Source organism: Rhipicephalus microplus, chromosome 1, assembly GCF_043290135.1.
Source record: "Rhipicephalus microplus isolate Deutch F79 chromosome 1, USDA_Rmic, whole genome shotgun sequence".
Lineage (NCBI taxonomy): Eukaryota > Metazoa > Arthropoda > Arachnida > Ixodida > Ixodidae > Rhipicephalus > Rhipicephalus microplus.
Genome location: NC_134700.1, coordinates 266,737,003 through 266,751,226, shown reverse-complemented (window position 1 = coordinate 266,751,226; position 14,224 = coordinate 266,737,003). Strand labels below are relative to the sequence as shown.

Sequence of the window (14,224 nt, the reverse complement as noted above, 5' to 3'; positions counted from 1 at the left end):
TTACTTTTTTTCCATTTCAGGCCTTTCCTACTAAGCTGGGCAACTACCCATGTCAATATTGACTTATTTGCTATTCCAGAAGTACCACATGTCAGTCTAATATACTTCCATTTCTCTCTTGAGCTGCTTTTGGTGGTGTTCACAGTAGTTTAGAAATCTCAATGCATTGCCATACAATCAAATCCATCATGTGGTTCCATTCAGTGAATGCTTCATGAATTTTGCTCACCAAATAACTTACCAACTATGCAGCTTCAGATAAGCTTACAAATCCATTTCTTGGAATGGGAACATAGTAGTGGCAATATGATACAACTTGGACAAGTGTCACGGAGACATTTTCAATCGCAGTAGGGCCCATTCCTAATTTATACTGCTAAATTGTGCCTTTCTATCGCTATCACAATCCGGCCGACATCTGCACCCTCTAAAATGTTTCTACAAGATCAACAAACAATAGTTATTGGCTTCCAATGACTCGCAATGACCAATTAAACATCTCCCACGAAAAAAAAAGGTGAGGTTTTATAACATTATTTACAGAGCATATAAGACAACTTCAATAGGTGTTTAGGAGTGAGTTTGAGCTCAACAGAACTTGGTCTTAATCAGTCGACCAAGTATGAGCAGTAATCGTCAAACACAATAAATATATTAAATTTGCATTTAGTCAGATTTAGCTGTTTTTGCAATGCCAGTATAATATTAGAGCTGTGTGAGTGGCAAGTTTTTGGGTGCGAAGCGAAATTGAATATTTTATTGCGAGCACAAATCAAATAAATATGTTTTTTAATATTTCTAGAATATTCTTTGTATACTTCGAAGCTAAATCGCAGCAAAAAAAAAGTCAGGAGAGGACTTCCAAGCATATTCTTACGAGACAAAAACACGTAGGTGTTTCTTTTCACCAGGTCAATGAAGGACTGGCAGGTTGGTGTTTCAATGTTGTCTTATCAAGGCGGATGCAATACAGAGACTGAATTGTATTTATGTATACGATTTGGTGCAACCAGTGTTGCCAAGAACACTTTTGAATGAAAAGCGAAGACGCCAGTTCCTCAGCTTCTCCTTTTCTTTCAACTTCTGTGGAAGCCCAACTGTTGTGGTAAGCAAGGGTGTGCTCCCTTTAAGCCCACAGTTACAAATCTGATTTCTAAACGTCATTATATAAAAACATCGGAAATTTTGAATGCTAGAAATCTTCGGTGTCCAATTTTTCCGACTTCCCGCCTAAACTCAGGTTCAAAATAGCATTTACCTCTGCCACGTCTATATTCTCCACATTGAAACCAGAGTTTTTTACAGTAATTATATTTGTGACCGTAGCACAGCATAAAAGATAGCTCTGCCGCAATACGATAGTATGATGAGGTGGAGCATATTAAAAATCTGAAGAAGCCACTTTTAATTTGACGTTGACAGTCTTCGAAAAATTGATTGATTGATTTTGTGGAGTTTAACGTCCAAAAACCATTATTTGATTATGAGAGACGCCGTAGTGGAGGACTCCGGAAATTTCGACCACCCGGGGTTCTTTAACGTGCACCCAAATCTGAGTACACGGGCCTACAACATTTCCGCCTCCATCGGAAATGCAGCCGCCGCAGCCGGAAGTCGAACCCACGCCCTGCGGGTCAGCAGCCGAGTACCTTAGCCACTAGACCACCGCGGCGAGGCGCGTCTTTGAAAAATTCAGCCGTAGCAGAGACTCAGAGTGTGCTTTGCCACAGTACGAGACTGTAACGAGGTGAAGCATACCAAAAATTTTGAAATTTTTTTTTTTTGTCAGACCATGACTGTTTTTGTTTGCGAGAAGTTCGAACGGATTCGAATAGCAAAATTGGAGTGCGCATTGAATAGCAAATACTATCTGAAAAATATTTGAAATTTTGAATATTCGCACACTCCCACATAATATATGTCAGTAGTACAAGTGTATAACGGACAACCTTTCTCAATGTTAGCAGTAGTATTTTTTCTCTGACTTACAATGAACAATTATCAGCTTGCTAGGGTACAATTAAATTCAGTTACTAAACATTATTGGCAGTTAGCAATTGCACATTTCGTCTCTTTCTTTGTAGTGTACATTCTGCATTAAAACTCATAGTTGTGGATTATCAACTAGCCTAAACCTTGCTCAGTTACAAAACACCTAGCCTAAAGAAACCGTGCTTATGGAGGTATCTGCATCAGAGTAAGACCACAGAAACTAACAAAAACAGTTTATTACAAGTTTTCCCAACATAAATAAGCTTCACCGGAAGAACACTGTTCAAAGTATGAAAAATGATGCATCTCAAAACAGCACGTGAACTTGGCAGTGAGCATGAAGATATGCAGCTGAAGCTGCCCGGCATCACAGTAGGCATCGGGTTCTTTGTTTCGTTGTAAGCTTGTGGAGCGGCACTGTGTTTCCTCCTTTCTGCACACATCAAAAACTGTAGCTAAGATCCGGAGGTGAAGTTGAAGTAGTCAAATGTAGTCGCAGCCGGTGCTGCCTCTGGCTGTGCAATGGATGTAGAATGTCCTTGGCTGGAATTCAGTGGCAACAGCATGCTCGAGCTAGCGACCGGGTCGATGCGCTTGCGGCTCTGCGGCAACGGTGCGGGCCCTTTCCTTTGTGGAGTGGGTGCGGCCTCTCTTTGAACGACTGCGACTACACTGCCACTTGGAATGCGGCAACGATCCCTGCAATAAAGCGATACAACTGACTGTTTCACTCAATTTCTTTCATGATTTAATTTTAGTCACATTTCAGTCGGAGTTTATTTATTCTGTACTATTCATACTTTGGCAACATTCAGGTTGCCTTCTATTAAAGGCCAGTATACATACTTCCATGTCGCCTACGAATGAATGTCTAGCTTGAAAAAAAAAAGGAGAAAGAAGCTAGAACGATGTTATTAAAAGCAAGGCTAACTCAGTTACAAAAAGTCATATCATACATCGCAGTACAGTTGTACATCACTTCGCATCAGTGCCTCACACAAAGTGCTTGTGAATGACGTTTCAGATGATTTACGAATCATATTCAATTTTTCAGATGTCACATGCTCGCTGTGTTGTAAAACATAAAATGTCTGTATGATTTCAAAGTAAACTTGTTTAGCAGCTCTCCAGTTGTAATACTCGCTATTGTACCATTCTGGGCAACGCCACAGATTAATGTTGGTCGACCGTAATGGCACAATTGGCATGAGAGCTTCACGATATTGATCAATGCAGTGCTATGGCCCTACATTTTTTTTATGGCTTTCAGCAAACTGTACGACTCCTTTGAAATGAACTTAAACGGTGCAGCATCAAACTATAAGTGGTCGCTAGCTGTAAAGTTCCACTGTATTCATTTTTAGGGATTTTTTTCTAAGTGGAAGGCGTTTTCACAAACTGCAAAATTATTTAGACATTTGGAAGAAAACTTTCCTTTATCTGTGGAAAAAAATAAAAAGATTCACGACGGTACTTCGTAAAAAATGCCTAATTTAAATATAATGGAAATTCTGTGTGACAAAGCAAAGTGTAAATTTTACCGACTAGTCATCCAAGAGGTTACTGGCACATCTCTTTTCAATGTGCCTTTACGAAGTCAAACAAATGAACAAATAAACAAAGTAAGCACAACACTCACTTGTAGGCCGTTACGACCACATTACGGAAAGGTTCCTGGTCGTAGCTTTGGGTGTCGCAGCCAAAGAACTCGGCAAGCTCGTGCACTGCTCTGCGCTGCTCTCGGTTCATAGACGGGAAGCAATGGCTCCGGAACTTTTGCTTCGACTAATAGCAATGAAAAGAAAGGATGAACGACAATCAGCACCCTTTCAAAAAGATCGCGCTGACAAGTATGCAATGCATGCTTAGACGCAAGTCCTCTTCAAGTGTCTCATGGAGCACTAAAACTACAACAGCTGTGCTTCTTGCTTGTTTTAAATGCGAATGCATTTCTTAGTCGGACTATGTCAGGTGTCTATTGGGACCTGTCCACCCTTAGCAACGGCTGCAGGCGCGCCTGCTTATCCTCCCCCCTAGCAACCGAAGCATGTGGTGCGAGAGTGTAGGAGAGAGTAGGTGCAGTGCTTCCCCGCTCCTTCTCTCATCGTTCACTCTCTCTCCTCCCTGAACCCCATTTTTCCCTTCCACTCGCGCCTCACTTCCGTTTGCTGGCTGGGCGCCTCTCAAGAACATCCGGAAATGTGCGCTAGAGACGCCGCTGTGAAACCCCAACGCCGAGCCGAGTACGCTAGTGCCCCACTCTCTCGTCCGCTGGCTCCTCACTTTCGACCGTTCGCTGGCTGCGCGCCTCTCAAGAACATTCAGAAATGTGTGCTCAAGACGCCGCTGTGAAACGCCGAGCCGAGAACGCTGTTTGTTTTGTTCACTTCGTAGTATTTTTTAACCATGCACGCTGGCTACTAGAGCTAAAGATGCATACCGCAATTCTCATGACAAAAAACGCCACGTGCGGCGAACAGCGGTATTGGCTGCACAATGTAAGAAAAAAAAAAAGAAAAACATTATTTTTTTAACGCTGAGTTCTCATGTTCCGAATGCCGTTATGGACGCTGCGCAATGCATTCGCATTTCCTCACAATTCCCTTCGGGGAGGTGGGGGAATTTTTGAAAAATAATAAATAGTTGGCCGTACATGATGGCTTCTTGGATGTGACATCCATGTTGTTGCATGATGTCCTTTCTGGTGCCACATACATATAGTCACGGGCTCGTCCAATGAGGAAGAACACTTCAAGTGAATGTTGCGACGATTACAAACACCTCTTTTTCTTTTTTTTTTGAGAATATTACCATGCTCATAAGCATGCGCAGAGTTGCCCATCAGAGTGGGCGAAGTTTCATCACTGTGCTCCTCCTTTATACCAAGTCAATGCATGGGGCGATTTAGTTTCATGGGGGCGAAAGAGAGGATGCAAGTACCCATAGTACATTTCTTCAAACCAAGAGCTTGCATCATGCAGAAATGCATTCCATACATGCCTGGACGGCTGAGTTTGTTTGAATGCAGCTTATGTGAGCTAGGATGGCTGAATTTTTAAGATACAGTCGACTGCCGATTCGAAGTCGCTTAATTGGAATTTTCAATTAATTAAAAGTCAACAAGCAGTCTTATCAATTTTGCATGCATGCCTATACAAAAAAATGCTTGATAATTTGAAGTTAATACCCCGTAATGTTGGGTAATCAGAAGTTATTTTTCAGTCGAGAGCCTCCAGGCGACTGTCATTTTTCAATAAAGTGGAAAATCTTTCATGTGCCAAGACCGCGAGGAGAGCTGTCGAACCGCGCTGTTGTCGCCATTGCCACTGCCCGCAGTGCCACGCATCATGAAGCGGCATCGCATTAATCACATCGGCTAGCTAGGTCTTTCGTTGTGATGTGTTGAGTGCTTCAGCCGCGCCCTGGGTTGAAGTCTGGTTGAAGTTAGAATAGCGTGACTGGACGCTGGCAAAAAATAACGATCACACAGACATAGAGCTTTGTGTATGGTTGTGTGTTATGCTCCATTCGTGTCAAGTTGCACTCTTCAAACATAGCGTGATAAACCAACTGGCCTGCCAATGCACTGTGGATCGATTCTGCACGTGTTTCTACAACTTACTTTGGGTGTTGTGGTGGAGATGTTCGATAATGGCAACTCGCGACCCCTCCCAAATGTTTGACCTGTGCACGAAAGTCAAAAGTCTTGAAAGAAGTTCATCAGGGAGGCACTGCCAAGCAAGACATCGCACGAAAGTATGGAATTAAGCCTAACTCACTCTCGAATTTCATCAAGTGCAAACAGGTGATCTCGACAACGGTAGTTTTGAGGCCGTTCTTAGTGGTGTCCGTTTTGAAAATTGTGGCGGTGCAGACACCTCCTGTAATGTTGTTTGCGCTGCGTGGCGCATGTGTCTCACCCAAAAGCCGCATTTTGCGTTACAACCAGCGGGCAATAGATGGCGTTGTGTTCGCATTGAGCACCACTATTATCATCATGGTTGGTAGAGTGGTAGTGCCGGCGGTGACCCCTGGCGGAAGGCAAGCCTTGGTGGCAGGCGAGAGTTGAGCAAGTCTTCTCTGCACGTGGCGGTTGTCGCGAACGGTTGTCTCTAGCGTGGGTCCCCGGTGCTCGGCACCGTGGGCCGCGCTTCGGGGGGCCCTCGTGGTAAGTCAAGCGTTGGCGACGCCACGCCGCCTTGGGTGTGTTATTGTGTTTGTCATGTTATTGTATGTTTGTCGTGTTATTGTGTTTGTCATGGAGTGTATGGTAATATACAGTCGAACCCGGGTATATCGAACTCGCCAAAAAACGTTTATTAGTTCGATATATGGCATAATTTGATATAGGCCCGGTATAGGTTTTGACACAAAGGCACATAACAAACTAGAAGAAAAGTACTTTATTAATATGGTAGCTTACTTGCGTGCCCTACTGTGAAACAAAATGGTCCCGGATTTTTTTCTGTGTCAACGACTCCGCTGCCTGCGACAGCACGCACGCCTCCACGTTGTCCAACGAGTCGAAGCAGCTGAGGCCGCAACCTTCCACATTCAAGCAATAGCGCCGGACCAACGCAAGTGCACTAATCACTTAGGAGGATGTAGGCAATGGGCCGTCGTCGATTTCCATATTGCTGTCGCTTTGGCTTGTGGTCGGCACGACATCTGCAATGTAATCCTCATCCTGTGATTGACCCATGATGGGGACATCATCGTCCGCACTGACGAACTCGTCGAATGTCGATCCGTCGATAGCACCCAAGAACTCTGCCAGCTCATTCCAAACTTCGGGGGAAACACCTGCGGTGTCTTCAGTGCTGTCAGAATTTGGGGTGTCATCACCAGGCATGCGGATGCCGGCATGCCTAAAGCAGTTCTGGATCATCTCCTTCTTGACATCTGCCCACGATCTACTCAACATAGAAATAGCTCCGAGCAAGTCGATCTTGAGCTCCCTGCCGACACGAAAGTTCTGCAGCAGCCTCTCCACCAGGCGCATCCGATAGCCGGCTTTCATTGCGTGTATAACGCCCTGATCCAGTGGTTGCAGTACAGACGTAGTGTTCGGGGGCAAAAAACGCAGCTCGATGTTGCTGAAGGTCGTACTGCAGTGGTGCGATGAACAATTGTCCACGAGCAGGCACACCTTGCGATTTTCGCCTACCAAATCATCATTCCACGACGATAGCCATCTGCTGAAAAGCTCCCCGGTCTTCCACGCTTTTGAGTTCGCTTGGTAGGTAACTGGAAGCGACAGCGCATTGCGAAAAAACCACAGTGCCGTGCTTTTCCCGATAACCAGAGGTCGAAGCTCTTTCGATCCGTCTAAATTAGCTGCCAACAGCACGGACACACGAGCTTTGATTGCCTTGCCGCCGCTTGTCTTGTCCTCATGACACGCAAGTGTCTTGTTTGGCAACATTTGCCGAAATAGAGCGATTTCATGCGCATTGAAGATATCTTGGACTCTATATCTTGCTGCGATATCTCGCCAGTTTTTCTCGAGCCATTTTTCTACGCTGTCCAGGTCCGCCGCTCTGCTTTCACCTGTAACAGCTTTGCCAACGATGTCGTGCCGTTCTTTGAACCGCTGAAGCCAGCCTGAACCGCCTTGGAAATCATTCCTGCCAAGCAGAAAAGCAAGGTCCTTGGCTTTCTGCTCGATCATAGGGCTGGACACTGGGATGTTTCGCGACCGAAGGTCCACAAACCACGTGTAAATGGCCGCTTCAACATCCTCGTACACAGCAGCGCGCACACGTCGGGCGCCACGGGCACCTGGCTTTTTGTCCGACTTGACCCTGATGTCTGCCTTGTTATTCAGGATAGTACTCAAGGTGCTCCTTGGAATTTTGTATGCGGCGGCGACGTCAGACTTCTTTTCACCGCGCTCAACCTGATTGATGAGTTCGAGTTTCGCGGCGAACGGCAAATTTTGCCTCTTTGCGCAAGCCATGATGACAGTGCGCCAATACAGTTCACAGAGCACCAACAGGCAACATCACAGACCACGCTGAATCGGCAGCAGCAGGCACACAAGCATAAAGAAAGAAAAAATGGCACTCACTTCTACCACCTCCACGCCTCGGAGAAAGCACGACGGCCTCTGATTGGCTGTAAGCGCTGCGAGCGGGCCAAGATCATTTCTTGAAGGGGGGTGTTCGCCCGCGCACAACCGGGTCTAACCAACTTTTTCTAGGGTGGTGCCAGCAGTTTTCCCCGCCATCACGAGGGAAATCCAACTTGCTGGGGCACTTTTGAGACACATGGAGTTTGATATATCAGTTGTCGTTGCTGTTTTCGTTCGATAAAACAGTAACTTTTGCTATATATTCTCAATGTAAACTTACCGTGTTTAAGAATTGTTCGATATACAGGATAATTTGATATAAACGGGTTCGATATAGTCTGGCTCGACTGTAATGTGTACGGATGTCCTAGCATGTTAATTACAATTGATGTATAATAATTCGGCAGATGATATCATCGTTCAAAAGTAGTTAAATAATAGTATGTTGTTTTTTTGCTTTGTACCGACCGCGTCTGCTGTGTCCTTTCATTCCAATAGCGTGGCGTGTCGCTCGCCAATTCGAGACCCCACACCATTGACAGCAACGTCGATGAAGGCAGTCCACTAACGAACAGGAAAATTGTGCAGGTCGTTCGGCTAGTGGATGATGACATAGAAATGAACCGCCACTGAGAACTACCAATGTTGCTGCGGGTCTTGCTCTTGCGCTGTGATGTTTATTGAAAAAGACAATGCTGAAGAAGCACATCGAAATGTGTAGTGCTTGGAAAACTTGCTAGCCGCAGCGAGGTTCGAAAAGAGAAGATGACAAACTATTTTCTTAGTGAACTGCTAGGTGTGAAGCAAGTGCAGTTTTTTGTGCCTCTTGCTTAATTAGAAGTTTGTTTAAAGTGATGTTTTTTGAGTTACAGTCAAACCTTGTTACTGTGTACCCACTTTAAGCGTACTAACGATTAAAACGTAGTTGTGAGGAATCCCCGACGAAGTCTCATAGACTAATGCATTCGCGGACCGCTTAAATTAAGCCATAGTGTTCGGCCCCTGCCTTCCGGTTAGTGCGTACTAACTGCATATTGCGATAACACTTTGCATGACAAAATTTTACTGCTCCGCTGAACTTGCAGACACAGCCATGTGCCGTGAACGGTTTTCAGTCACATTGATAAGTGCGGAGATCAGCCAATAAGTTAATACGAGTTGCGTGCGATTGCGGCGATGACACTGCGAGTAACCATCGGAAAAAAAAAAACTAAGGCAAGGTGGCAACCACCGACAAATGCGCTGGTATGACTTATCGTTGGCGAAAAGCCTTATCACAGTAAGCATCCATGGTTATCTCCTCAGGCCATGCTTCAGGCACGCGTGTGGCGTAGCATCGTAGCATCACTTAAGGCCTACTGCACGCGCTGGGCCGCCGATCGCTCCCGCTTCGTTTTGAGAGATTGTGTTCAAGCGCGCACCGCTTTACAGAAATTAAAGCAGCTTGCTGTCACGAAGTTTAGCGTTGTGGATCGCGGGCACCGAGAAACCTTGCTGTATTATGCCAACACACGCACCATACATCGGGTGTAGTGCTGTTGTTACCATGCTGCACACTTTTATTTAGTGACAGCCAGAATGCGCCTCCATCCGCTGCCAGGACTGCTAGAGCGTCGCGGAGAACACATTGCTTGAAAAGCTCTTCAGTGCCGCGTTAACCCAGCAGGCTACTTGCCAAATCTATGCAGCAAGCAAATCGGCAGTCACGGTGCACGCAGAGTGAGCGAAGCGATGCACGCAACTAGTCATGCAGTAAACGATTTCGCTCTCTGCGACTGTACAGCGTTTTAACTCTCTAACTTGCAGATCACGAATATTGTAGACCCAAAGAAAAACTGCTCCTGTTCAAAAGGCACGCATAAGATGAGTTGGTTTCGCTAAATTTAGCAGCAAAAGGACATATTCTCTTGATTCTAGTTGGTAAAGAAGAAGACAAAGAGCGCCAGTTGATGCTTCGTTCACAACAATGTAGCACGTGCGGTTCGCTGACTTCTCCACCCACGACAGAATTCTGCCTCACGTTCCAAAAGCTTCAAGAAGGTAAGCAAATCGATATTTTTTAAACACGTAGAAGGAGGTATCAGGAACCTGCGGTATGATTTTTGTGGTGCTGTTTAGCTGAGACACCGAGAAAGCAACCCGCTATCCAGGTCCACAAAATTGTTGAGCTGCCAGGCAAGGGTTGCGGAACACCGCGTGCGCGTTGTAGACTGGTATGATTGCTGCACGCTTTGGTTCGTGCACTTTTAGCATTGTAATTATTAACTGCTGCAACATTTTTATTAAAAATAAAGCCAGAGAAGCTATTGCATATGCAGTCAGAGCCATGAATACTTAGTAGTTTTTCACCATCAAAGCTTCGTGCCACAAATACAGTATGTTTCAAAAAGGAACGATACGAGTGTATTTTCATAGAACTCACTGATCGTATTCATTGCAGGAATGGATAAAGCCATCTTCTATGGAAAGTGGGGCATGAAAAAGAGTTGTGCTCTTGTTCCACTGCGTCCAAGTTGGTTCAAGTGATGAGGACACCAGGGATGAAATTGTGCACGCTAATATTACAGAAGCGCGACCAAGCCAGGACTCACTCAGGAGGTGCAAACAGATGGACGGACTGACAGACGCGCGGGCGGACAGACAAATAGACAGACAGATGGAGAGACAGACAGACGGACGGACAGATAGACGAACGGACTGACACTCGGACGGACAGACGCTTCGCCCCACTCACCATCATTCCTTCCCTAGGTATGCTGTGATTTTTTTTTTTTTTTTGAGCCCCGCCTTTTCACCGCTAACTGGCAGATCAACAAAATTCTTGACCTCCTCTTTTTTAATTTTTTATGAAACATAATGAAACTTGTTTTGGTGATTCTGTGGTGGTTCTAGAGAAAAGTAAACCAGCAGAATACATTTCCACTGTTTTTTCTTATCTTGCCAGTTAAAGGTTTAAAAAAAAACTGCGTCAGTTTTTGCTTAGAAGCAGACCGCGGAACAACTGTATCACGGACAGCCGATTGTGTCCTCTCTGTCCACGCAGGAAGAAAAGTTGTTTCTTTCCTCCATGGTTCTGTCGCTGTACCACGCTGCATATCCCGAAACCCGCGGTGGTTTCGAAATACTCATCGGCGTCTTGATCGCGTGCTATTGAGCGGTTCTTCGAGAGTCAGAAACTTTTCTGTACCTTGGCAAAAAGAAAGAAATGGCTTTGCGGTGGGCATCTTGGGCAAAATTTCCCGTGGCACTGTGTTTCTACTTTTGTTGGCGGCGATGACGCATGTCAGGGGATGCAAATTTGTAGCTGGTGGTTAATGCGTAGTACGTACGTGCGTAGTTATGCCACCTTCCCGGCAGGTGCGTATTATCGGGGTTTCAATTTACCGTGAGATTCGTATTAACGGAAGTTGACTGTACCAAGTATGAATCTCATGCACATAAAAATGGTACAAAAAGGCCATTCAAATTATTCACTGTCTAACAAAATTAGTCCGAAAATACTGCTAAGACATTCCGGCAACCACTGTCCCAAAAGACAGAGCCTCTCTAACAGCTTCTCCAGCTTTATATACCTTACTGAGCTTGACAGGAAGGCTACACCTAAATGGAAGTACCGTATTTACTCGATTCTACCGCGCCCTCGATTGTAACGCGCACCCGATTTCCACCGCGAAAAAAAAAAAAAAAAACCGTAAGACATCGATTGCAACGCGCACCCGTTTTTTCTCGCTGGCCCGCATGATCACACCACTCGAAAAAACGACTCCTTTCGGGAGCGTCTTCCATTTAAATATGAGGTACGGGCGAAGCTTGTGCCCATCTGACGTGTAACAGAGCATTGCCGTCACTGTAGTTTTACCGTGGACCGATGTCAGCACGCGAACTTGCTTCGCCCCCTTCTTCTCGACGGTTGTGGTGCCAGGCATGTCGAAGTAAAGAGGCGTCTGATCGGCATTCCCGATTTGCCCAAGCAGGTAGTCGTTGTTGCGCCGCAAGTTTAGGACGAACCTCTGAAAACTGTGAAGCTTTTCATCGTACTCCTCCACAAAACTTTTCGCATATGCATGTTCCCCTTCGGAGGGAAAAGCCTTTTCTCTTCATGAAGTTAGTTAGCCAGCACCTGCTCGCTTTAAACTGGCTCCGCATTAGACCTTTTTCTAAGACTAATTGCATAGCCCGCACTTGGAGCAGTTCTGCCGTCACGGGCCGCTGTGCTGCTCGCTGCTAAAGCACATACTCGCCGAGCAGCTCTTTAATTTGCGGAAACCCACCCTGCTGTGGTCCACTGAAGCCTTTGCGTAAAGTTTTGCTGTCGAAAATCTTCTGCTTTTGTTTCCGCCGGTCCTGCACGCACGTTTCGGGAACTCCGAACAACCGCGATGCGGCCCGATTTCCGTCCGTTTCTGCACACGCGATGACTTTTCTTTTAAAAGCGGCATCGTGGTGCACTCGAGTTTTTGGAGTCGGCCATTCCACGCCGTCGATGCTAATGCACTACTAGATGACGAACTCCTCGGCACACGTACGAAGTGCCACACATGAGAAACACATAGGCAGAAATGGACGACACGCCATGCCGACGCACGTAGGGGGCGGCCATTTTAGGTTTGCCGATGGCAATAGATTGGCCGTAATTTTTTTGTTCGTACTCGATTCTAACGTGCATGCGATTTATGAACTCGCTTAACCGGAAAAAAGGTGCGCGTTAGATTCGAGTAATTACGGTATTCATCATCCTCACTGTGTATGTTGCATTTTAGTGTCGAGCTATGCCGAATAGAGGTAGTATGACGTCGATGCGCTGTCACAAGCTGGTGCACGATATGCATCGTAACTGATGAGACATTGCATTCCGTGGCATTCCATATGCTGTGGAATAATTATATGCTACAAAATGGCATATTAAGAGAAAATGCACCAGCAAGGTGAATGCATGTTGCAAGAGCCAGAAGCATGGGTCTGGTCCAACATCTCAATGCTACTGGTTAAGCCAGTTCAAAGCTGCAGACCTCTGCATGGGGACAGTATCATGAGCAAGAGCCGGTATTACCTGTCGTGCCATTTGCACCAGCTGCGTCAGAGTTTGGTGCACCGAAAGCATAAAAGATGGGTTCTTGCGGGCTTCGTCCTTCAGGAACTCAGAGTAGCATGGAGGACCTACTCGGTTTGACACATCTGCATTCTGTATGTGCAGGGCATTTGCCAATCGTCGATTTCGCTCCAATACGGCACACTCTTCGTTGCAGTCCAGCCTGGGCCAAAAAGAAATCAAAACAGTCTTTCATTAGGTTCACTTCTGATCATCTCTCACAAAGAGCTCAAGCTAGTCAATCGCCAAGTGAATTCAGGACAGGCGACCAACATGATCGCAACACAATGAAAAAGACATACAGTAGACTCTCAGTAAACGGGAATCTGTTAAACGAAACTACTGCCTAAACAGAACTATTGCCTCTGCAATGCTTGGTTCCGGGCTTATATTCTGCACCCATTTTGACCTCTCAGTAAACGGAACTCCTGTTAAATTAAACATATTTTCCCAGCCCCTTCAGGTTCCGTTTATTGAGTCTACTGTACATGTATGCAGTACTTTTCTCCGTTTTGCTTGTCTGAGATAGAGTGCAGTAATAATGCAGTATTTTGCACTTGTTGCTACAGCATCAGGATGCTTATAGCGCACAGAAAGACTACAAAAAACACTGAATGAGTGTCCAACCTTCTCCACCCTCATCTTTCCATGTGCTATAATCCTTCCGAGATGGGCAAAAACCTTGACAGAAAACATCAGATTCACACAAGGTGCTCATTTCACTTCAACAAAATTACCTAATCCAACAAACAATGAGATTCATTTTAGTTGTTTCAAGCAAAGAATAAAGCCTCTCAAACAGTTCCTCTTTCTTTGCCACTATGCTTTATGTGTCGTATGCACTCGTGTAAGGGCTTAATTTTTTTGTTTTCCGTGGTTTTGACAGGGTGTGACCCTTCTATGAATTTGCGAAATTTTTGATTAGTTTTCTCTACACGTACGGAAAAACCTATTTAATTGTGCCCTATATACCTCACAGTGAGATATCTGGCGTCTAGCTGCGGACATCCTCGCTAGATGTCTTCATCCATTTGGCTGCTTGGGCTCGGCTGCTAGGGCTTATTCCCCGG

General features: G+C 45.5%; 1 protein-coding gene across 1 annotated transcript in view; it reads right to left on the bottom strand.

The window, feature by feature from the left end:
• Positions 1 to 2,213: 2,213 nt before the first annotated feature.
• LOC119187694 (transcriptional repressor NF-X1-like) overlaps positions 2,214 to 14,224 on the bottom strand; it is a 31,154-nt gene continuing 19,143 nt past the window's right edge. Inside the window, exons 10-12 of the mRNA XM_037435775.2 lie at positions 13,116 to 13,317; positions 3,632 to 3,777; positions 2,214 to 2,691 (exon numbers count right to left, since the gene is read on the bottom strand). Of these exons, the coding sequence (XP_037291672.2) occupies positions 2,448 to 2,691; positions 3,632 to 3,777; positions 13,116 to 13,317 (592 nt within the window). The 3' untranslated portion in view covers positions 2,214 to 2,447. The remainder of the gene's footprint in view (positions 2,692 to 3,631; positions 3,778 to 13,115; positions 13,318 to 14,224) is intronic.